Below are 22,153 nucleotides of genomic sequence, written 5' to 3'. Positions count from 1 at the left end.
TCATGTTCATGTAATAACGGAGAACACACAACTGCAATCCTTTGCTTGGTCAGGCAACACACATTTATTGAGCACTTGCTATGTGCCAGGCACAGTGTCAGGCAGTAGGGATTCAGAGATTTAAAGAAAACAAACAGAAATCAGATCCGAAACTCCTGGGGAGAATGCTGAGAGTGGTGCCAACTTTTAGGAGTTCAGACGCAAACTCTGGATTGAGAAATGGACAGAGGTGAAGACAAAAAGGGACACCAGAAGTGGGAGTCAGCAGAGGGGCTGGGGGCTTGGGCTCCTGCGCTCCACCTGGCTCGGCTTTTACTATCACGTGGGTGACTGGCCTGCTCTTCTCCCCCACCCACGCGTGATCGGAAATTGCAACTGCAGATGGGAAGCTTGAGATTTATGAGCATCGGGGAAAGTGTCAGCAGACCATGAGGGAAGCAGGTGTAGAAGGTGGACGTGGAACCAGGGTGGCCGGCCCAAGCCAGTGGGCACTTCCTCACCTCGGGGATCCTGACCACCGCAGAGACCAGCTCCAGACTGTGAAGATGCCTGGCCAACCGACACAGTGGAAGAAGAAGGGCCAGGGCCAGGCTCAATGCTGGGGGACAGGTTTCCTGGGTGAGATCCAGGCCGTCGTTTTAAAAAAAATTTCTTGAGACAGTCTCATTTTGTTGTCCAGGCTAGAGTGCAGTGGCACGATCGTGGCTCTCTGCAACCTCCACCTCCCAGGTTTAAGCCATTCTCCTGCCTCAGCCTCCTGAGTAGCCGGGATTATAAGCGTGCACCACCACGCCCAGCTAATTTTTGTATTTTTAGTAGAGACGGGGTTTCACCACGTTGGTCAGGCTGGTCTTGAACTTCTGTCCTCAATCGATCCACCTGCTTAGAACTCCAAAAGTTCTGGGATCACAGGCGTGAGGCACCATGCCCAGGCCGTCTTTTCCACTCCCTTCACTCTTCCATCCCCTAATCTATAAGACAGAAAGGACGGGCCCTCGTTGGTACACAAGCCCCATTTGTTTGGCACTGATGCCCTGATTCTCGGAGAACTGCGGTGGGAGTGTAGAGGGATGCGTGGACTCTCACCGAGAAAGCCTGCTGTCCCCAACAGGGTCGCGCCTTCCATGAGCACAGGTGTACTGAAGACCTCCTCCAGGCCAGGCCGTCTGCACCAGACTCCACAGAGCTCTCAGACCAAAGGGAAAACAAGTCAGCAGGGGATTGCAGAACCAGCTGGGGGCGTCGGGATCAGGGTGGGCTTGCGGAGCAATGCCCACCTCCAGGAGGGTGAGGGAAGCTTCCCTGAGGACTGCTGGGAGTCTGACATCTCATCTGAGACTTGAAGATGAGGAGGAGTAGGAGGGCCAGGGCCACGCAGAGCCTCCTAGGTCGAGGGTTGGAGAGAATCGGCATCTGCCCGCACCAGCTCCTTGCGTGCCTGCCTTGCCCGTGTGCCTTGTCTGACTCCACTGAGGGCTCTCCTCCATCATCGGTTCCTGCAGGCCAGAACCCGGGTGGCAGATTCTCATATTCCACATCCCACACCCAATCTGTTGGCACTGCCTTCAAAATGCATCTAGATTCTGTATTTATAAAATGCTTTCATCAAATGTTTACATGGGAAAAAAAAATAAGAGGGGAAAAATCTAGAAGCTGGTCACTTCTTACAACTTTCACCGCCACCTTCTCTGGTGGGAGCCACATCGCTGGTGCCTGGGTTGCTCCCTACCGTTCTCTCTGTGCCCGCCCTCGGCCCCTCCATCTCTGCTTCACACAGCAGTAGGCCAGCAGTGACTAAGCCCGGCCCTGGCACTCCCTGCTCACGCCCCCGGTGGCTGCCGCTGGGCTGTCTTTACAGGGCCGCCCGGTCAAGTCTGGCCTGGAGTTGCACCTTCTTGATGAGACTCATGCTGACTGCCCTTCAAGCCTGCCGTCTCCCACCAGCCTTGCCCACCCTCTTTGCCCTCCCCTTTATTCATCTGATGAAAACTGGAGACTAGGGAAGCGGGTGGGGGAACTGGGACTTGTTGCGGATGGCCAGCTAGTGCCCAACAGGGCCGCAGTGTGAACCCCTGTCTTCTGATTCCCGATCTCTTGCTTTCCACCCACTTTCTCAGACTGTGGGAGCGGATCCGATGCCCTCTGAGTCTCAGGCTCTGCAGTTGACATTCAAATTCTGCATTTGTTGTGTGTCCTGGAGTCATTTACTTGGCTCCTCGAGGCCTCGGTTTCCTCCCTGTAGAAGCAAAGCTATGGATAGTCCCCACCAAAGCGCTCAGCTCAGTGATTGACGTGCTCTGCCTTTCTTACGTGGGCCCTGACATCCCGAGATCCCAGGCCCCCTTCCCGCCAGAGCATGGGTATTTTAGAAGGGTTGCCATTGACAGGGCAATATGTCTTGTTTTTAAAAACTGCGCACCCCTGTCTTCTGTTGCTAGGAGCCTTGGTATTTCTCTCCAGAACTTTCCTTGTTGTCACAGTTGGTGGCATCAGCTACTTGTTAGGAAGCCACAACTGAGGAAGCCGACAGCTAGTGTTACCGTGCCAGCCTCTGGAGGAAGGGCCGCCTCTCTGCATTCACAGTCAGGGCCCAGCCGAGGAAGGGGCAGCTCCCAGGCCCAGCTGGGAGCAGGGTCAGTCAAGGCCTCGGGTGCCTGGCTGCGGCTCAGGGGCAGCAAGGGCTGACAGACCCTTCCCTTCTGCACCCTCCCCCTCCTCCTCCTCCCACTCGCTCCCATTTCCCCTCACACTCATTTCCCCTTACACTCGTGGGCAGGGAGCCAGATTTTCTGGCTAAACCACAGCTTTGCTTCTGCCAGGTTTCTGTTTGGGGGAGAATGTCTCAGGCAGTCCGCTTCCATCAGCAACGCCTTCTACCTGCCACCATCTGCGTCCCCGACCCGAGGACCTTCTGCCCAGGGCACCCGTCACCGGCTCTGACAGTTTCTCTTCTCCCCGCCAGGCCCTGTGCGAGGGTCTCATCCCTGACCTCATGTAATCCTCAAACCCTATGGAATGTGCTTCATTATCAACCACATTTTGTAGAAGGGGGAAACTGAGGCTGGGAGGGGTGAAGCGACTTGCTTCTACACTGGAGGAGCCAGGGCCAGGGTGCCACCCAGCCTGTGCTGTTTGCTTTAAGGGCAGCGCTTCTTGAGAGGCTGTGGCGACAGCAATGGCGGAGGCCACACTGATGGCTTCCTGTGCTCCCCTGGGCACTGTGGGGCAGGCCCGCAGCAGATCTCCACTGCGGGTCCGGGGCAGAGGTGTGGGAAGGGTGGAGCGGAGCCCCGGTTGTGACCCCTGATGTCCACTAGGTGTCGCCCGCGTTCTGGAAAAGCTGTCAGCGACGGCCGCCGGGTCCCAGGAACCAGGAGAGGGCCTGGGAGGGGCACGTGTCTCCCGAGGAGGCAGGCAGAGGTAGGTCTGGGCAGAGAGGGCAGCCCCAGGCCAGGGACGAGCACGGACAGCCCCCTCCTCACGCGTGGAAGACCTCACTACCTCAGATGGAGTCTTCATGGGTCCTACCGCGAGGAGATCCCTAGGCAGCAGAAGGGGCCCCTCCTCCCAAAATGAGACCCATGCTCTGCTCCTCCTCCCCATGCCAGGGAGACCTCAGCTGCACCCCATCCCCTTCTGGGCAACTTTGGGACTGCCACACAGACCCAGGTCCTCACCCTTGTGCTCCCAGCCACACTACTTGGCACCATGTGCCAAGGTTAGGAACTCACTGTCTGCCTCCCTCCTGGGCTGTGGGCTCCCCGGGGCAGAGGCCGGAAGCCCAGCTCCACTGCTGGCACACAGGGGACTCAAGGCCGCTGAGTGAACAAACCTGTGGGTGAGCTTGTCCAGGGATTTTCAGACTTAAAATACTGAGGCCCGGCGCGGTGGCTCACACCTATCATCCCAGCACTTTGGGAGGCCGAGGTGGGCAGATCACCAGGTTAGGAGATCAAGACCATCCTGGCCAACATCGTGAAACGCCGTCTGAACTAAAAATACAAAAATTAGCCAGGCGTGGTGGTGAATACCTCTAATCCCAGCTAACTCGGGAAGCTGAGGCAGGAGAATCACTTGAACCACGGAGTTGGAAGTTGCAGTGAGCTGGATCACCCACTGCTCTCAGCCTGGCAAGAGAGTGAGACTCCATCTCAGAGAGAAAGAGAGAGACAGAGAGAGAGAGAGAGAGAGAGAGAGAGAGAGCGAGCTGAGAAATCCCTCTTCCTCTTCCAGGGCCGCCTGTGCAAACTTCCCCTGAACAGCAGTCGCCACGATGTCCCCAGGGAAGCACATGGCTTTAGGGAGCATGGGAAACAAGCTGTTCTGGTCGCTGTGGGGAGGTAACCGATGCCCATACAGGAAGGAGCCTGAGTCAGGGAAAGAGCCAGGACCCAGCTGCCCTGTGGGTGGGTCCACCTCATGGCCCCACCATCACTCACTTTCACTCTGAAGAAATACCGGGCCTCCATACCAATGATCTCAAAGTAATCATCTCCTGCCCACTTGCTGCACCCCCCACTCCAGCTCACAAAGTCCTTTCCTCCCCGCTGTCTCAGTAGCTGCCACAACAAGCCTGGGACCTTGCACTGTAGAAATGTAGTCCCATTTCACAGATGGGCCCATCAAGGCTCGACAGATGTCAGCGGCAGAGCTGGAAGGAGAACCGGACAGGCCAGCATCAGGACCTCTGTCCTCAGTCTCTCCTCCCGCCGCCCCAGCTGCCCAAATCATCATTCAGGAGCTGCATGGAGCAAGGATTAAAAGTCAGACCCAGCCGAGCGCAGTGGCTCACACCTGTAAGCCAAGCACTTTGGGAGGCTGAAGCGGGCAGATCACTTGAGGTCAGGAGTTGAAGACCAGCCTGGCCAACATGGTGGAACGCTGTCTCTAATACAAATACAAAAATTAGCTGTGGGTGCTGGTACACGCCCGTAATCCCAGCTATTTGGGAGGTTGAGGCAGGAGAATCACTTGAATCCAGGAGGTGGAGGTTGCAGTGAGCTGAGATCGCACCAGTCTGGATAATACAGCAAGACTGTCTCAAAAGAAAACAAAAAAAAGTCAGATGCAGAGGACTCGGGCCCAGCTCCATCACCTGTGACCTGTGTGACTTGAACTCTCTGGGCCTCAGTTATCAGCAGAAATGGGTGGGGAGAGTACGGCAGAGATCTGTGCCTGGAAAGCACTTAGCCGGTCCTTACCATCACCCCACGGTCATCGCCCCACTGCTGGACCACGGGGTCTAGGGTCCATGGCGTCGGCACCACTTCTCACCCCCAGGCTGGGGGGCAGGAGAGAGATGGGCCATGCCAGCTACTGGGCATGGGAACCCACCTTCCCCAGAGCTGGAGAAGCAGGGAGAGTCACTGTGCCCTCCCCCAACGCCTGGCCAAGGAGGGCCCAGCCATGGAGAGTTGAGGTAGGAGGCCTTTATTCATTTGAGGAGGGGAAGCCGAGTCCTGTGGAGATTCTCCGGGAGCTGCAGCATCCAAAGTGTCTGGGGTGAGTGGGGGTGGGCAGGACCCCCAGGCAGCAGAATCCCATCCCCAGACCTTGGCCTGGACTTCCTGGGGGGCAGGGGAGGGTGTGTGTGCGTGTCGAGGGGCGTAGCCTGGAACCTGCGTTCCCCTAGCCCGCGGACCATGGCGGGCAGGAGGCGGCGCTGTGGCGGAGTGGGGAGTGGGGTGGGGTGGAGGACAGCATGGGACCCTCACACACTGACGGTGGCACTGGGGGGCAGTGTCCTTGTCTCCATGGCTGGGCCTCTGGAACCTGGGGCTGGTGAGGCTCCCTGGCCTCCTTTTCATACATGTCCCTCCTCTGCCCTTCCTCCCCATCAACAATGGTGCCCGGGGCACTGCCGGATGAGCTTGCTGGTGGCTGTTGAGTCCAGGCAGAGAAGGGCCTCAGTGGTCATCGGACTGGTGGGGCTGGCTCCGTGGAGGCCGCCGACCCTGAGTTGAGGCTCGGACAGGTAAGGAGCAGGGGCAGGTGCACCTGGAGAAACAGCAGTGCTGGGGGCCCGCAGGGGCGTCCCCTCCACCTCAGCCCGGTTCCAGGCCCCACACAGACACCCAGCCCCACAAGGGCCTGCCCCCAGCTCCTCTGTGCTGCCTGGAGGCCCCTCTCTGCTGGTCACTCACCTCGTCTCTTCTGGCTTCCATCTTCTCCCCTCTCCTTCACCACCCTGTTCCCTCCTTACTGCCTTCTAGAATCTTCCACACAGCCTCCCACCTTGACCGTCTTCTAGAATCTTCCACACAGCCTCCCACCTTGACCGTCTTCTAGAATCTTCCACACAGCCTCCCACCTTGACCGTCTTCTAGAATCTTCCACACAGCCTCCCACCTTGACCGTCTTCTAGAATCTTCCACACAGCCTCCCACCTTGGTGTTCTCCCTCCTTTGCTTCCCTCTTCACTGAGGTCGGTCTCAGCCCTCAGCCTCTTCCCCACCAATGGGACTTGTGACACCTGCCCACAGCCCAGGGAGAGAGGGTGAGGGTCCCCCCTTCACCGTTCCAGAGGCAGGCCAGGAGGGCAGTGTCTGTCAGGGACCTGGATAGGGGTCCCTGGCGGGGGTAGGGGCATTCCTCAGAGCCATGCGGTGTGGTGGGGCAGGGCCGGGGTGACACGCATGAGTCAATGGGGGATACAGAGAAGACTTGCAGGCGTCGGGGCTGGGTTTTCATGTGTCCCCATATTAGGCCGGGGGTGTCCCTGGGTGTGGCTCTGTCAGTGCCCAGGATCCTGCTCTGAGGCTGGATTCCAGGGCTGGGACACTCAACACAGCGCTATACCCTGGGGTCTGAGCCTGGACTCATGGCCACCTTAGCGAGGGCTGGGGTGAGGCCACCTGCTCTAGAGAGCCTCAAGCCCAAAGTAACCGCCACCCCGGACCATCCTGTGGGACCAGCCGAGGGGTCCTGGAACCCAAGCTTTGGGACCAGCAATCTGCCTTCCTGTGACCTTGGGCTGGGACTGCACCCACCTCTGGGCCTCGGCTGGTGGCTCAGACTCTCTAAGGCTCCGGGGAGTCAAGCTGGGGCCACAACAGAGGCTCTACTGAGAGGCCCCTCCTGTCTCTCTCTCTCTCTCTTGCTCTTCCTCTCTCTCTCTCTCTCTCTCTCTCTCTCTCTCTCTCGGATCTCCCCGGCCACCCTCATCAGGAGAGACCCCTAAAGCTCTGTGCTTCCCACCTAATGCAGAATCAGTGGTGAGATGCAACCAAAGTCAGGACCCAGGCCTTCCTGAGTCCTCGGGGGTGGGGGCTGCTGAGCCCTCACTGGAGGGCTCCAGGGAGGAGGCAGCCAGCAACCCTGGGGCTCCCAGCCTGGCTCCTACCCTCCCTGCTCCTCTCTCTGGTCCCCAAGCCAGACCCTCCACCTACTCTTCTCTCTCAGACCTCAGAGGCTCTAGGGAAAGGTGGGGGGCGCCGGGGATGGGTGACTGTAGGTGACCTCCTCAGGGGGCGGTTTGTAGATGCTGCAGCTGGGTGTGGAGCCCTGGCAGTAGACATTGAGGAAGCCTCGGTACTCCTCTCGGTATATCCTGTTCATGAGGCACAGAACCACATTCTTGTCACACGCGCACGTCTGCTTGTCACACTCTGTCTTGTTGAGCTCACCTAAAGGGGGATGGGGGGGCAAAGGCTGTGAGCGAAAGGAGCAGGGGCCCTCCAGGACCACTGCTGGGGAGGGGGAGCCCACACAGAGTTGGAGAGCCCAGTGGCCCTCAGAATGTGGTCCCAGGGTGGCAGGGCCAGCACCACCCATGGGCCCCACCCCACGCCTGCAAGGTCAGCAGCTCTGGGCTGGGGCCCAGCAGTCTGTGTTGTAACAAGCTCTCTAGGTGACTCTGGTGCATGTAAAATTGGGGAACCACTGACGTCTAACACAGTTATTGCATAGCTGGGGAAACTGAGCCCCAGAAAGGGGGATGGGTTTGTGTAAGTCACACAGAGAACTGAAGGCCCACCCCCAGACTTCTTCCCTTCAATTACAAAATCAAAGAACACCCACTTAAGAGGGAGTTATTGCCAGCCGTGGTGGCTCACACCTGTAATCCTACCACTTTGGGAGGCCGAGGCAGGTGGATTGTTTGAAGTCAGGAGTTCAAGACCAGCCTGACCAACATAGTGAAACTCCATCTCAACTAAAAATATAAAAAATTAGCTGGCACGGTGGTGAATGCCTGTAATCCCAGCTACTTGGGAGGCTGAAGCAGGAGAATTGCTTGAACCTGGGAGGCGGAGGTTGCAGTGAGTCGAGATTGCACTCCAGCCTGGGCAACAAGAGCAAAAATTTGTCTCAAAAAAAAAAAAAAAAAAGAAAAAAGAAAGGGAGTTATTGGTAAGAAATGAGTGAGAAAAACACAAAACACTTGTCAACAGCTTAGTGAATGCCTAAGAACCTAGCACAGGCTTAATGGAGGGTTAGTGCTACTGTGGCTTGTCCCTGTGCAGTTGTTATAATTATTAGATTTCAGAGATCATCCTTAGGTGCACAATAGAATCAGCTAGAGGGCTTGTTCAAACAAAGACTGCTGGACCTCACCCCTAAGTGTCACATTCTGTAGGTCTGGGTGGGGCCTGATAATCTGCACTTCTAACAAGTTCCTGGGTGCTGTAGCTGCTGCTATTGTTGGTTCAGAGAATACCCTTTGAGAACCTCCAGCTAGCTCCACTGGTCTGCAAACCTTTCACACTTCTATCAGCAAAATCTTGGCTCTTAAACGAAACTCTTTAAAGAAGGCTGAGGCATCAGACAGCCCCAGAAGATGCTGTTTAATGATAAAATACACTAAAGTGCCAGGTAACCTCTCAGGGACTGTGTGACCATCACCTCTCAAGGCTGCTAGCTTTGATGGCCCCAGGGATCCCCAAAACCCAACATGAAAGCCACTGCTTTAAGTTAGTCCTTTACCCTTGGTGGGTGATGGGTGGGGGAGAGTCTCTCTCTTCCAACTTCTTTAATAGGGGGACATCTACTATCTCAAGCCAGCCCCTCCACCTTATGTTTGACCAGCAGAACGTGAGGACCACAGAGCTCTGGGCTCCCAAGGGGTCCCAAATGCACCCCGTTCTCCACTAAACTCCTCCCCAGATGACAGGGGACTTGAGCGTCTTCGCAAAGCCAGCATTGCTTGTGATCTATGAATAAGGAACAACTTGGTAGCGCCAGGTGAAGACATGGGGGTAAAGCTGCCCACAGGCTGGGCCAGGTGGGGTTAAAGCTGCCCCCGGGGCTGCCCACAGGCTGGGCCAGGTGGAGGCCTGCCCCAGAGAGGGGCATAGAGTGGGGCAGGGCAGGGACACCTGGGTGCTGCTACCTGGATGCCACTCGTGCTCACCTACATGTTGGGAAATAGTCACAGCCAGCTCATAGTCAATGAGGAGACCTGCCAGGCCTGGTGCTAATACTTTGGATCCCTGGAAACACTGGGTGTCCTGGGATGGAGCCACCTCTGCAGGTGGGGTTCCAGTGACAGAACTGGAAGGGAAGGAGTCTGCTCTGATCCAAACCCCTCAATGGACCCATGGGTGATGAGACGGAGGCCAGGCGGGGTTAGGTCTACATGGTGCAAGGAGCCGGAACCTGAGTTCAAACCCAGGCCTCCCAGCTCCCTGGCCAGCATGTCTCAGCCTCTCTGCAGAGCTGCAGGCCCAGAACCATTTGGGGAGCTGGCTGAAGGCCAAGTTGCCGGGCCCCTCCCAGACCCACTGAATCAGAATCACTCAGAATCTGGAGGACAGGAGAAGCAGGATGCCAGTTCTAGGACTGGAGCATCAGAGCACCTCAGGGAGACGATCTAGAGCCACAGCTAGGCTGGTCAGATTTAGACTGAGCAAAAATGCAAAACCAAAATCAAAACACAGGACGGCTGGTTAAATTTCAGTTTCAGGCTGGGCTGGTGGCTCACACCCGTAATCGCAGGACTTTGGGAGGCAGAGGTGGGAGGAAAGCTGGAGGAGTTCAAGACCAGCCTGGGCAACATAGTGAGACCCCATCTTTACAAAAAAATACAAAAATCAACTGGGTGTAGTGGCACTTGCCTGTAATTCCAGCAACTCGGGAGGCTGAGGCAGGAGAATCACCTTAGCCCAGGAAGTCAAGGCTTCAGTAAGCTATGATGGCACCACTGTACTCCAGCCTGGCCAACAGAGCAGGCTTTGTAATTAATTAATTAAAATTTCAGGTAAATAGTACATGTTTTAGTAAAAGTATGTCCCAAATGTTTCATTTTCTATAAATATTAATTAATTTTATATTAGCATTTAATTTTGAGTATCAATACGTCCCATGCAGTATTTAGGACACACTTAATAATAAACCATTTTTCATTATATATCTAAGATGTGAATTTAACTGCACAACCTGTCTTTCCTTTTTTTTTTTTTGTTTTGAGACAGAGTCTCACTCTGTCACCCAGGCTGGAGTGCAGTGGCACAATCTCGGCTCTCTTTAACCTTCGTTCCTGGGTTCAAGTGATTCTCCAGCCTCAGCCTCCTGAGTATCTGGGATTACAGGTGCCCACCATTATGCCCGGCAAATTTTTGTATTTTTAGTAGAGACAGGGTTTCTCCATGTTGGCCAGGCTGGTCTTGAACTCCTGACCTCAGGTGATCCATCCGCCTCGGCCTCCCAAAGTGCTGGGATTACAGGCGTGAGTCACCATGTCCGGCTGGCAGCCTGTATTTCGTCTGGCAAGACTGTCCACCATCCAAGCACAGGCTGATGGAGCCGGCCACTCCCTTCTCCGGGGGCCCAGGTGGCAGGGGAGGGACTCACTGCAGATGATCTCAGTGTCATTCTCAATGGTGTGGTCGTAGTGGTCCACGTAGGGGTGGCAGCCCTGGTCAAAGAGTTCCTGGTAGCAGCAGTCGTGGGCATGGCAGCACCTAGGGACCAGCAGAGGTGAGTGGACAGGCATGGCTGGGCTGGCCCATCTCCCACCAGCACAGACCTCTGATCATGTATTCCAGTCTCTCACAACTCAAACGTTTGAACTGAAGCCCAGAGGGGGACAGTTACTTGTCCGAGGTCACACAGCCAAGCAGAGCTGGGACTGGCACCCCAGGCTCTGATCCTCACAGCTTCAGTTTCATGGCTGCGGCCAGAGGTGCCCACCCCAGGACACATTCTCCTCTGTGTCTTTGTTCTATCCATGGGGTTTCCAGCTCTTCCCGCAGAGCCCCGGCTGCAGCTGTCGGAGGGGCCAGGGGCCTGTCGGGGTTTAAGTCAAGGTTGGAGGAGCATCGACTATATGTAGAGGCTACCCCGGCTGTGCCTCATGGTCAGGGAGGGACAAAGGTCTGGAGGGTCAACAGGGACTGGTGGGATGCAGGACAGGAAGCACAGGCAGTGTGGCTGTCCCCATCACCTCTGGTGGAGTGAATGTGCATTTATTAAGCTTTCTGTGATACCAACTTGGTGCTGGCAGCTGTTGGGGAGATAGGAGCAGAAGACACACATGGCTTCCGGGAACTCTCAGTCTGATGGAGGAGGCACAGTCCTGTCTTCCAGAGCCTCCCATCTCAGGCGGGCAGGGGTTCCAGCCCTTGCCTTTGTGGGGTGTCAGCTGTCTGACTGCTCTCCCATATGTGTTTGGAGCAAGTCAAAAGTCCCTTTCTGGAGAGAGGAGGGACTGAAACACTTTCAAGCCCGTGACCTTGGAGATGGACAACGGAAAGCATCCAAGACAGTTTGGAAAGAACACGGTCAAAAAGCAGACTCTGGTCACCGACTCACTAAAAAAGCCAAATTCTTTGGGGAAAGAAAGTCTGCCCTTCTCAGGGATGGAGGTCAAGTTCAGTCTGACCTTCAGCTATCGTCATTTGGTCCCTGACAGGAGCCCAGCCTCTGGTACCTACCAGTCCACTTCATCCTTGGGCTGCCCACGGCCCCCCAACCCACAGTAGCAGCCGTAGCCCACGAAGGACAGGATGGCGCTCCTCCCTGTGACGGCCTCCACCATGGCCTTCAGGTTGAGCAGGCTGCTGTGGGCTGTGGACAGAACTGCAAGAGAACCAGGGGGTGCTCTGAGCCCCTGCCCCGTGGCTGGCCGCTCCCAACCTCTCTCATCCTGAGAGTCTGGACTGATCATCCTCCCAATGCGGAGGGATACATAGGGCAGGGGGAGAAGGCAGGAGGAAGCAGGAGAGGAAGCTGGGACAAGGAAGGTGGGCAGCTAAGCAGGAGGAAAGAAATCTACAAGGGACAAGGTTTGGGGCTGCAGTGAGCTTTCAATGTGTTCATGGATGGAAGGGGCTTGGGACAGTGCCTGGCATGGAGCGAGCCCCCAGCAAGGATGGCCTGCATTGTTTTCTCAGGGCTGCAGGGCTTACTGCAGGGATGTGAGTGTATCAGGTGTGTGTACACTCACCCACAGATACCTGATACACTCACACTCACCCATACACACCTGATACACTCACCCACACACACCTGATACACACACACCTGAAATACTCGCACTCACCCACGCATACCTGATACACACCTACACACACTTGATACACTCACACTCACCCACATACACCTGATACACTCACACTAACCCCACACACCTGATACACACTCACCCACATACCTGTCACACCCACACACACCTGATACACTTACACCCCCACACATACCTAATACACTCACAGTCACCCCACACACACCTGATACACTCACACTCACCCACACACAGCTGATACACTCACACACACACCTGATACCGACACACACCGACACACACCTGATACACTCACCCACACACACCTGATACACACCGACACACACCTGATACACTCACCCACACACACCTGATACACACCCACACACCTGATACACTCACACTCACCCACACACACACGTGATAACACACCCACACACACCTGATACACACACACACCTGATACACTCACCCACACACACCTGATACACTCACACACTTGTACACTCACACACTCATGCATTACAGATGCACTGACATACAAAATGCGTCCAGGGGAGAATCAGGGGCCTGGCCCGAGGCCATGTCGACATTTGCACTCCTAGTGAAGGAATCCGAAGGAATCCAAGTCCACGTTCAGTTGGGCTGAAGGCTCTGCCCCTAGCTTGAGCTGAACTCAAGTGGTAGCCTTCTAAATAATAGGCCATTTTGCCTGAATGCAACCAGCCCTCTCTCGCGTCTGACCACGTGGAAGCTTACTTTTGTTTTTGGCCTTTATTTCTTTTCCTCAAGCCAGGCTGTGTTCTGGGAGGTTAACAGGCTGCATGAAAGGCCAGCAAGAGGCCCAGCCAACGGTCCGCGGAGCTGGGGCACCCGCCACATGAATGATGTTGGGACACATGGCAGGGTCAGGTTTCGTCAAGAGCCTCACGCAACAATCCTATGGGGCAGCTACCCAAACACAACGCCCTGGGTACCACCCCCAGAAAGAGGCCCCTGACCTCCCACCACTCTGTGGTACACAGACACCCACCCTACACACACACACACACACACACACACACACACACACCCCTGCAGATCTATGCACCCTACATCCGTAAGGACACTCTGGAGACACACACCCCAATTAACACATGCTCACATGAAGAGACACAAATGGGCTCACACTCAGGTGCCTACACTGTCACATACTTTATTGATGCGTGTTGCACACATAGACATCACCACGTGCTCAGACACACCTACACACAGATGCCTGCATCTGTCTGCACACAAAATCATTAACTCCTGTCTGATGGACACACACTGATACACACTCAGGTACACAAATGCCCAGCTAACAACAGCATTTATGATGCTTGCTCAGCTCTGAGCCCTGCCCCCCCGGGGCTCATAAATGCCTGTTTACAGGTGGCTGGAGGGGTAAACAGCTCCAGAACTGGGTGCAGCCTACTGGGCTGAGCCAGGAAGCAGAGGCCCAGAGAGAGGAAGGAAACTAGGCCAGTCAGTGAAACCATAACTCAGGCACCCAAGGTCAAGGGAGACAGGCCAGGAGCGGGAGAGAAGGAGGAGTCCCCCTGGCGTCGTCACTCACCACTGCCAGCGAGGATGGCCATGGCGAAGAGCTTCTTCAGACCCAGGCTAGACCTGTGGGAGGATGCAGCCCAGAGCCTAAGCCCATCCCCTCCGCCCCTGGCAGAGCGGGACCTGCCGCTGCCTTCCCGAGCCTCGTGACAGGCGTCATCAGTGCTGTCTTTTGACATCCTAGTTGCTGCTCCTAGCGCTGTCATCAGCACCTGCCCAGCCCCTCCAGGAGGAGCACACCCCAGATGGCAGAGCCAAGAGGCACCAGCATCTCTTTGGCCCCCCGACTCTGGCAGAAGCCCCCTCCACACCTCAGCCTCCAGGACAGGAAGCCTGCTGTCTCAGGCCAGACCTCCCAGGCACACGCGAGGGAGTCCACGAAGGAAGTCACGTGACCTAGCCTAGCAGCTGGGTCTTGAACCCAAAGCCAGGAGTCCTGAGTCCCTGGATTCCAGTCCCAGCACTGCTTCCAAAATGTGTGACCTCAGCCTCTCTGGGCCACAGGAGGATTGTGGCCTCACACTCTTTGGGCCATGAGTACTGTGTGAGGGTTGACTACATGATCCCAAAGACCCTTTGAGTGCTGGAAATGCAGTGACCATCTCAGTCCCCCATGCTGACTCTCAGAGCTCTCCTTTCTGGAGGAAGGGATTCTAGGAGCCAGTCCCTCACCCCCATCCCTGCCCCTCCCTGGGAGATTCCATCTCAGGGCAGCAGGCACCTACCTGGAGGTTCTTGAAGGACAGGAGGCCCCGAAGCTTGGGCCCCTCCTCCCAGAGAGGCATCTACCCAGCACCTTCTTTTTGAACCCTTTGGGGTTGGCCTGCGCCCCTTCTGCCATGTTCCGGGTTCTGGGGGGCCAGCAACATAGGTCTTGAAAGGTCTGCGATGCACTCCAGAGGCTGCGGGGAGCTGGCCCCAGCTTCACACTGCCTCGTACACTGGCAGGGGAGTGCCGGGGCAATGCCCCTGGGCAGGTGGCAGGTGACACATGCCCTAGAAAAAGGACTCCAGCTCCTCCTCCCACCCCCACAGCCCTGCCCACAGCTGGCTGGTACAGTCCCCACCCCCGGGTACTCTGACCTGCCTGACTGGGGGCTTTGCATACCTGATAGGAGAATTGGTCTCTCGCCAGGCATCCGAAGGGAAATTAGCCTAAAGGCCTTTCTTTCTCCATCTGAAAGATGTTAAAGGAAAAAAAAAAAAAAAAACTTAGTGACACTTGTTGAAGCAAAGTAAGGCAGGCTTTGTTCAAAGGGGCCATGGGGTCAGGTGTAGGGACATGGTGGCGGGCTCTGCAGCGGGGAAGAGAGACTGGACTCAACTGCAGATGCAACAGGGAGAAGCGGGAATCGACAGCCAAGGAGCAGGGTAGGGTCTGAGGATGGGAAGTTATCCAGAAGCGTCAGGTGTCTTCGGGGGTTTGGGAGACTCTGGCTAAACTGACGCAGCACGATTCCTGCTGAAGGCAGGTGGGTTGCTCAGACACCGCCTTGGGGCCCTGGAGGATGAGGAACGCAACCAGATATGGAGGACAAAATTGGGGATTCTCCTTAAACCAACCTAGCAGGGTTGTGCCATTGCCAGACTTGCCCTTGTAGGGGGCACAGTTACATCTGGTGGAGATGCTGGGGGCGGGGCCTGGTTGTGAGCACCATTTGCCTTTTTTGAAGAGGGGGCAGTGTGTAAGAGAAAGATGGGGCTGGAGAAAATCCAAGGGGGTGTGAGTTTTGGGAGGCCCTCTCAGGGCTGGGCCACCCGGGCTGAGGCTGGGAGTTGAGCAGCTGCAGTCTCACTCATAGAGCCTCCCATGCCAGCTCCCCCAGTTACCAGCTGTCAGACCTTGGCAGGAGAGCGCCCTTCCCTGGTCTCTGAGCGCCCAGCTGTAAGTGCACGTAACAAGGGCTCATGGAATGAGGACGATGCTCATAGAAGTGGGGTGGCATATGGTGGGGGGCGGGCGTCGATGCCCACATAAAGATCTGATTGTTACAAAGTAGAGGCCTGGGCCGGCATGATCCTTCACACCCACAAGCCCAGCACTGTGGGAGGCCAAGACGGAAGGATTGCTTGAGGCCAGGAGTTTGAGACCAGCCTGGGGAACGTAGTGAGACTCCATGTCTACAAACGGCAACAAAGTAGAGGCTGGTCTCCAGCTTGGGGAGGATTGAGATGCCGGGAGGTGGGAGAAGAGGACCCTTAGAAGTTCACACTGCAGATAACCCACTCACCTTCAAGGTGACCCATCTCTCTCGATGTCCTCAAGCCTGCTGACAAGGGGCAGAAGAGACCCCCGGGGCTTCCCTTCCTGCCCCTAGCTTTGCCAGCCTTCTCTTCTGGCTGTACCAAACCACAGTCCACACGCCACCCCCCGCCCCCACCCTTCCTCTGCCCAGCTTCCTCTCTGTGGATCCAGGTCCATCTCCTCTCCTGTCTCCTCTCCTGGAAGTTTTCCCGGAAAAAAGCCCACTGCCTCCAATCCCACGTCCTTGTTCGGGAGGGCATTCATTTGCATTTGGTGATGCATTCCTTTGTAGCTACCTGTATATGTTTCGGTTTGTGAATCTTGACACTTCCCTCAGACTGGGGATCCGGGAAGGAAGGGGCCTTTGTTTCTTCCAAAAGCCCAGGGTTTCCTCCTTGGGACGAGACTGCATCTGTCTCATCAGGCTGGGAGTCCTCGGAAAACAAGACTAGTCTCTGCCTTCGCTTGTCTGCACAAAATTTGGCTTCTGTCTTTCTTCCATTCTTGCATGCACCACCTAATGACGTCACCACACTCCAAAGAAGGAAGTATCGAGAAGTAAGGCCCAGGATGTTCAAATTCTGAAGATACAGCCTCCAACCTGCAGGTAACTAGAACCGCTTCAACAGAGGTCGAGGAGGCCAAGGCTGGGGCCGGGGACCCCTGAGAGCCTCTGAACAGCGTCATTGCTACTTTCTCAACTGGAATTGCCACTGGACACGCTGGTTGAGCTGGTCCTCAGACAGGCTTGATCCTTGAGGGGGAGGATGGGCTCTTCCCTTTCCCTCCTCCTTCCCCCTACCAAACTCAGGGTGCTCAATAGCGAGTCAATATAAACTGGTTGACCCAGTCATTCCACTTCTGGGACTGCAAACCAAGATGCCAACTTGAGTTGCCCGTAGAGACAGAAGAGGGACACCGAAGGGATGTTTTCTTGATGCTGCCCCCCAACCCCATTGGAAGCAACTTAAATTAGGGGATTAGTTAAGCAAATTATTAGCCATCCATCCATAATCATGTTTTCAAATAATATTTGCTGTTACAAAAATAAACACCCTGTACTACAAGGTAATAGCATTTTAAAAAGGAGTTGGTATACACACGCATACAATTATCTAGAAGGATACATTGTAAAAGAATTAGTAGCAGTTGTCTTTAGACAGTGGAATAGCTGGTGGTTTTTATTTTTTTATTCATATTTTTGGGTATTAAAATGAATGTAAGAATATGTAATGAAATGGTCAATTTCCTTGAAAGACACAAAGTCACTCAACTGGAAATAGCTGTATGTCTACGCAAGCCACTGAATGTGTGGTTTAAAACCTTCCCATAAACAAACTCCTGCTCCAGACGGCTTCACTGGTGAATTTGACCAAACACTTAAGGAAGAAGTAACACCAATTGTATGAGTTTGCTAGGGCTGCCATGACGAAAGACCACAAATGGAGGGGCTTCATGTAGAAATTGAGAGTCTGGAAGTCCAAGATTAAGATGCCGGCAGGGCTGATTTCATTCTGAGGGCCCTCTCCGTGGCTTGAAGAAGCCACCTTGGTGCCGTGTCTTAGCGTGGCCTTTCCTCTGCACTTCTGCTCCCTCGTGTCTCTTCCTGTGTCTAAATTTACTCATCCTATTAGGCACCAGTCATATTGCGTTAGGGTCCGCCCTTGATCCCACGTAATCACCTCTTTAAAGGCACTGTCTCCCAATACAGTCATGTTCTGAGGTGCCAGGGTTAGAGCTTCAACTTACAAATCCGGGTGAGGGGAAAACAATGGACCCCATAACACCAATTACACACAGATTCTTCCAGAAAATTTAGGTAAAGGAAATGCTTCCCAATTCATTCTACTAAGCCAACATTGTTCTAATACCAAAACCAGATAAAGACATTACAAGAAATAAAAACTACAAGCTATGATTCTTCATCAACATAGATGTAAAAAAATTCTTAACAAAATATTGGCAAACAGGCAAATGCTGGTAAACAGGCAATTATACCATGACGTAGTGGGGTTTATCCCAGGAATGAAAGGTTGGTTTTTGCATGAAAAATCAGTCAACGTAATATACCATACTAACAGACTAAAGAAGAAAAGCCATATGATCATCTCAACAAATCCAAAAAAACAAAACAAACGCCATTTGAAAAAATTCAACATCCATTCCTGATTTTAAAAACTGTCTGCAAACTGAGACAGAATAGAACTTCCTCAACTTGAAAAGGGGTATCTATGGCCAGGTGCTGTGGCTCACGCCTGTAATCCCAGCACTTTGGGAGGCCAAGGCAGGTGGATCACCTGTGGTCAGGAGTTCGAGACCAGCCTGGCCAACATGGTGAAACTCCGTCTCTACTAAAAATACAAAAATTAGCCAGGTGTGGTGACACACGCCTGTAATCCCAGCTACTCAGGAGGCTGAGGCAGGAGAATCACTTGAACCCAGGAGGCAGAGGTTGCAGTGAACCGAGATCATGCCACTGGACTCCAGCCTGGGCGACAGAGCCAGACTCTGTCTCAAAAATAAATAAATGACATCTACAAGAAATATATGGCTAAATCAGGCTTAATGGTGCAAGACTGAATGCCTTTCTCCTGAAGATTAGGAAGACTGTCCATTCTCACCACTTCTATTTTACATTGTACTGGTGATTTCAGATAGTGCAACAGGCAAGAAAATAAATAAAAGGCCTTCAGATTGGAAAGGAAGAAGAGAGTTAATCTCTATTGGCATCAACATAATAGTCCATATAAAATATCCTACAGAAGTTACCAAAAAACTACTGGAACTAACAGCTGAGTTTTGCAAGGTTGCAGGATATAAGATGAAAACACAAAATAGTCATCATAATTGTACTTCCACATACTAGCAATGAATAATTGGATACTGAAATTTTTAAAAATACGCTTACAATAATATCCAAAAATAAGAAATATTTAGGGAGAAAATTGACCAAAAAATGGATACTTGTACATTAAATCTGTAAAACGATGCTCAGAGAAATCAAGGAAGACCAAAGTAAATCAAGGGATATGTCATGCTTGTGAATTACAAGGCCCAGTATTGCTACAACGTCAATTCTCATTTGCTTTATAGTCAATGCACTCTCTCAGTCAAAATCCTAGCAGATTTTTTCTGTAAAAATTGACAAGCTCACCCTGAAATTCATATGGAAATTCAAGGGATCTAGAATAGCCAAATCAACTATAAAAAGATGAATAATACTGCAGGACGTACATTACCTGATTTTAAGATTTATAAAGTGGGCCAGGCGCAGCAGCTCACACCCGTAATCCCAGCACTTTGGGAGGGCAAGGTGGGAGAATTGCTTGAGCCTGGGAGTTCGAGACCAGCCTAGACAACATAGCAAGATCCTGTCTCCACAAACAAATAAACAAAAAATTAGCATGGCTTTGTGGCACAAACTTGTAGTCCCAGCTACCCTGGGGGCTGAAGTAGGAGGATTGCTTGAGCCTGGGAGGTCAAGGCTGCAGTGATTGTTTCCTGCATTCCAGCCTGGATGACAGAGTGAGACTCTGTCTTAAAAAAAAAAGTTACTGTAATCAAGATAGTATGGTATTGATATAAAGACAGGCGAATAGGTCAGTGGAACAGAAGATGATTGAGAATCAGACCTACCTGTGTGGAAAATTTATTTCTGACAAGGATGCAGAGGGAAGTTCATGGAGAAAGAACAGCATTTTCAACCATGTTGCTAGGTCAACTATCAACAGAAAGGGAAAGAAAGGGAGAGATAAAAAGATAGTGGGGGAGAGAGAGAGAGAGGGAAAGAGGGAGAGAGAAAGAGAAAAAGAAGCAGAGGGAGAGAAAGAAGAAAGAGAGGATGAGAAGGAGGGAGGGAAACAGAACAGGGATGGGGAGGAGGGAAGGGAGGGAAACAGAAAAGGGGAAGAAGTTCAGTTCGTACCTCTAACCATATTCAAAAATGAATCAAAACTCAGCTCATCATAGTTCAAGGGTGCTAAGACAATTTAATAGGGAAAAAATGGCCTTTTCAACAAACATTATTTAGATAACTGGATACCCATATGCAAAAGAATGAAGTTGAACCCCTTTCTTACACCATACACAAAAGTTAACTCAAAATGGATCAGAGACCTAAATGTAAACTATAAATCTTTTACCAGCCTGAGCAACATAGTGAGATCTCATCTCTGCCAAAAAAAAAAAAAAAAAGAACGAAAGAATGAGCTGGCCGTGGTGGCACATGTCTGTAGTCCCAGCTATTCAGGAGGCTGAGGTGAAAGGATTGTTTGAACCTGGGAGGTCAGAGCTGCTGTGAGCTGTGATGGTGCCACTGTACTCCAGGCTGGGTGGAAGAGAGAGATTCTGTTTCAAAGAAAAACAATAAACTTTTCGGCTGGGTGTAGTGGTTCACACCTGTCATTCCAGCTCTTTGGGAGGCCCAGGCCAGCCAATCACTATAGCTCAGGAGTGTGAGATCAGCCTGGTCAACATGGCGAAACTCCATCTCTACTAAAAATACAAAAAATCAGCTGTGTATGGTGGCAGGCACCTGTAATCCCAGCTACTTGGGAGGCTGAGGCAGGAGGATCACTGGATCCTGGGAGGCAGAGGTTGTAGTGAGCTAAGATTGTAACACTGCACTCCAGCCTGAGAGACAGAGCAAGACTCTGTCAAACAACACAACAACAACAACAACAACAACAGCAACAACAACAAAACACACCCCCCAAAAATTAACTTTACATAGGAGTCTTTGTGACGCTGAGTTAGCAATGGTTTCTTAGATAGTACATCAAAAGCACAAGTGACAAAAAAGATAATTTGAACTTTATCAAAATTTAAAAAATGTGTGCTGCAAACTGTATCATCAAGAAAATAAAAAGACAGAATGAGAGAAAATATTTGCAAACCATATGTCTGATAAGGAACTTGTATCCAGAATATCTAAAGAGCTCTTATAACTCAGCAGTAAAAAGATGACAATACAATCTTTAAAATAGGCAAAAGATTTAAGACATTTCTCCAAAGAAGATAAACTTACGACCAACTAGCATGTGAAATGATGCTCAGTATCATTAGTCATTAGGGAAATCCAAACAAAAATCATAATGTGATACCACTTCACACTCACCAGGACGGCTGCGATCAGAAGGACAGATGATACCAAGGGTTAGTGAGGAGGCGGAGAAACTGGAACCCTCGTACATTGCTGATGGGAATGTAAAATGGTGAAACCACTGTGGAAAACAGCTTGGCAGTCCTTTAAAGTACTAAACATGGAGTTACCCTAAGACCCAGCAATTCCACTCCTAGGTATATAACTGATATGGTTTGGCTCTGTGTCCCCACCCAAATCTCATCTTGTGGCTCCCATAATTCCCACGCGTTGTGGGAGACACCCAGTGGGGGATGACTGAATCGAGGAGGCAGATCTTTCCTGTGTTGTTCTCGTGATAGTGAATAAGTCTCATGAGATCTGATGGTTTATAAATAAACGGGAGTCCGCCTGCACCAGTTCTTTCTTTGCCCGCTGCCATCCATGTAGGAGGTGACTTGGTCCTCTGTGCCTTCCACCATATTGTGAGGTCTCCCAGCCAGGTGGAACTGTAAGTCCAATAAACCTTTTTCCTGTAAAAATTACCCAGTCTTGGGAATGCTTTTTTATCACCAGCGTGAAAACAGACTAATACAATATAAAAAAGAAAAATATCTCCATTTTAGCACTTTGTACTTTTAATATTACCAAGCTGTACAAATGTCCATAGCAGCATTATTCATTAAAACGAAAAAGTAGTAAAAACCAAATGTCCATTAGTTGATGAATAGGGTATATTTATACAAGAAAATATTCTTCACTCATTAAAAGGAATAGAGTAGTGACACATTATAACACGGCC

At 52.5% G+C, this 22,153-nt stretch overlaps 1 protein-coding gene and 1 long non-coding RNA gene across 3 annotated transcripts; both read right to left on the bottom strand.

Moving 5' to 3' along the window:
• Positions 1-50: 50 nt before the first annotated feature.
• Positions 51-4,335, bottom strand: LOC120366064 (uncharacterized). The gene is made up of 4 exons (XR_005580844.2): positions 3,833-4,335; positions 2,110-2,236; positions 1,087-1,496; positions 51-971 (listed from the first exon to the last, which is right to left on the bottom strand). It is a non-coding gene; the product is annotated as an uncharacterized LOC120366064 (long non-coding RNA).
• A 1,079-nt stretch (positions 4,336-5,414) lies between these two features.
• On the bottom strand, positions 5,415-15,295 carry PLA2G2F (phospholipase A2 group IIF). Of its 2 annotated transcripts, XM_003935014.4 has the most exons (6): positions 15,135-15,295; positions 14,752-14,877; positions 14,037-14,089; positions 11,871-12,015; positions 10,789-10,898; positions 5,415-7,625 (listed from the first exon to the last, which is right to left on the bottom strand). In XM_003935014.4, the coding sequence occupies exons 2-6, from the start codon at positions 14,865-14,867 to the stop codon at positions 7,414-7,416; spliced, it is 636 nt and encodes a 211-aa protein (XP_003935063.1). In that variant the 5' UTR covers positions 14,868-14,877; positions 15,135-15,295; the 3' UTR covers positions 5,415-7,413. The 2 variants fall into 2 exon arrangements, with proteins under 2 accessions (XP_003935063.1, XP_074236290.1); XM_074380189.1 differs by lacking the exon at positions 15,135-15,295 and having other exon boundaries at positions 14,752-15,014.
• Between the last annotated feature and the right edge of the window lie 6,858 nt (positions 15,296-22,153).

Source organism: Saimiri boliviensis, chromosome 11, assembly GCF_048565385.1.
Source record: "Saimiri boliviensis isolate mSaiBol1 chromosome 11, mSaiBol1.pri, whole genome shotgun sequence".
NCBI lineage: Eukaryota > Metazoa > Chordata > Mammalia > Primates > Cebidae > Saimiri > Saimiri boliviensis.
Note: the sequence above shows the minus strand (reverse complement) of the source record. Positions and strands in the feature narration are given on the sequence as shown.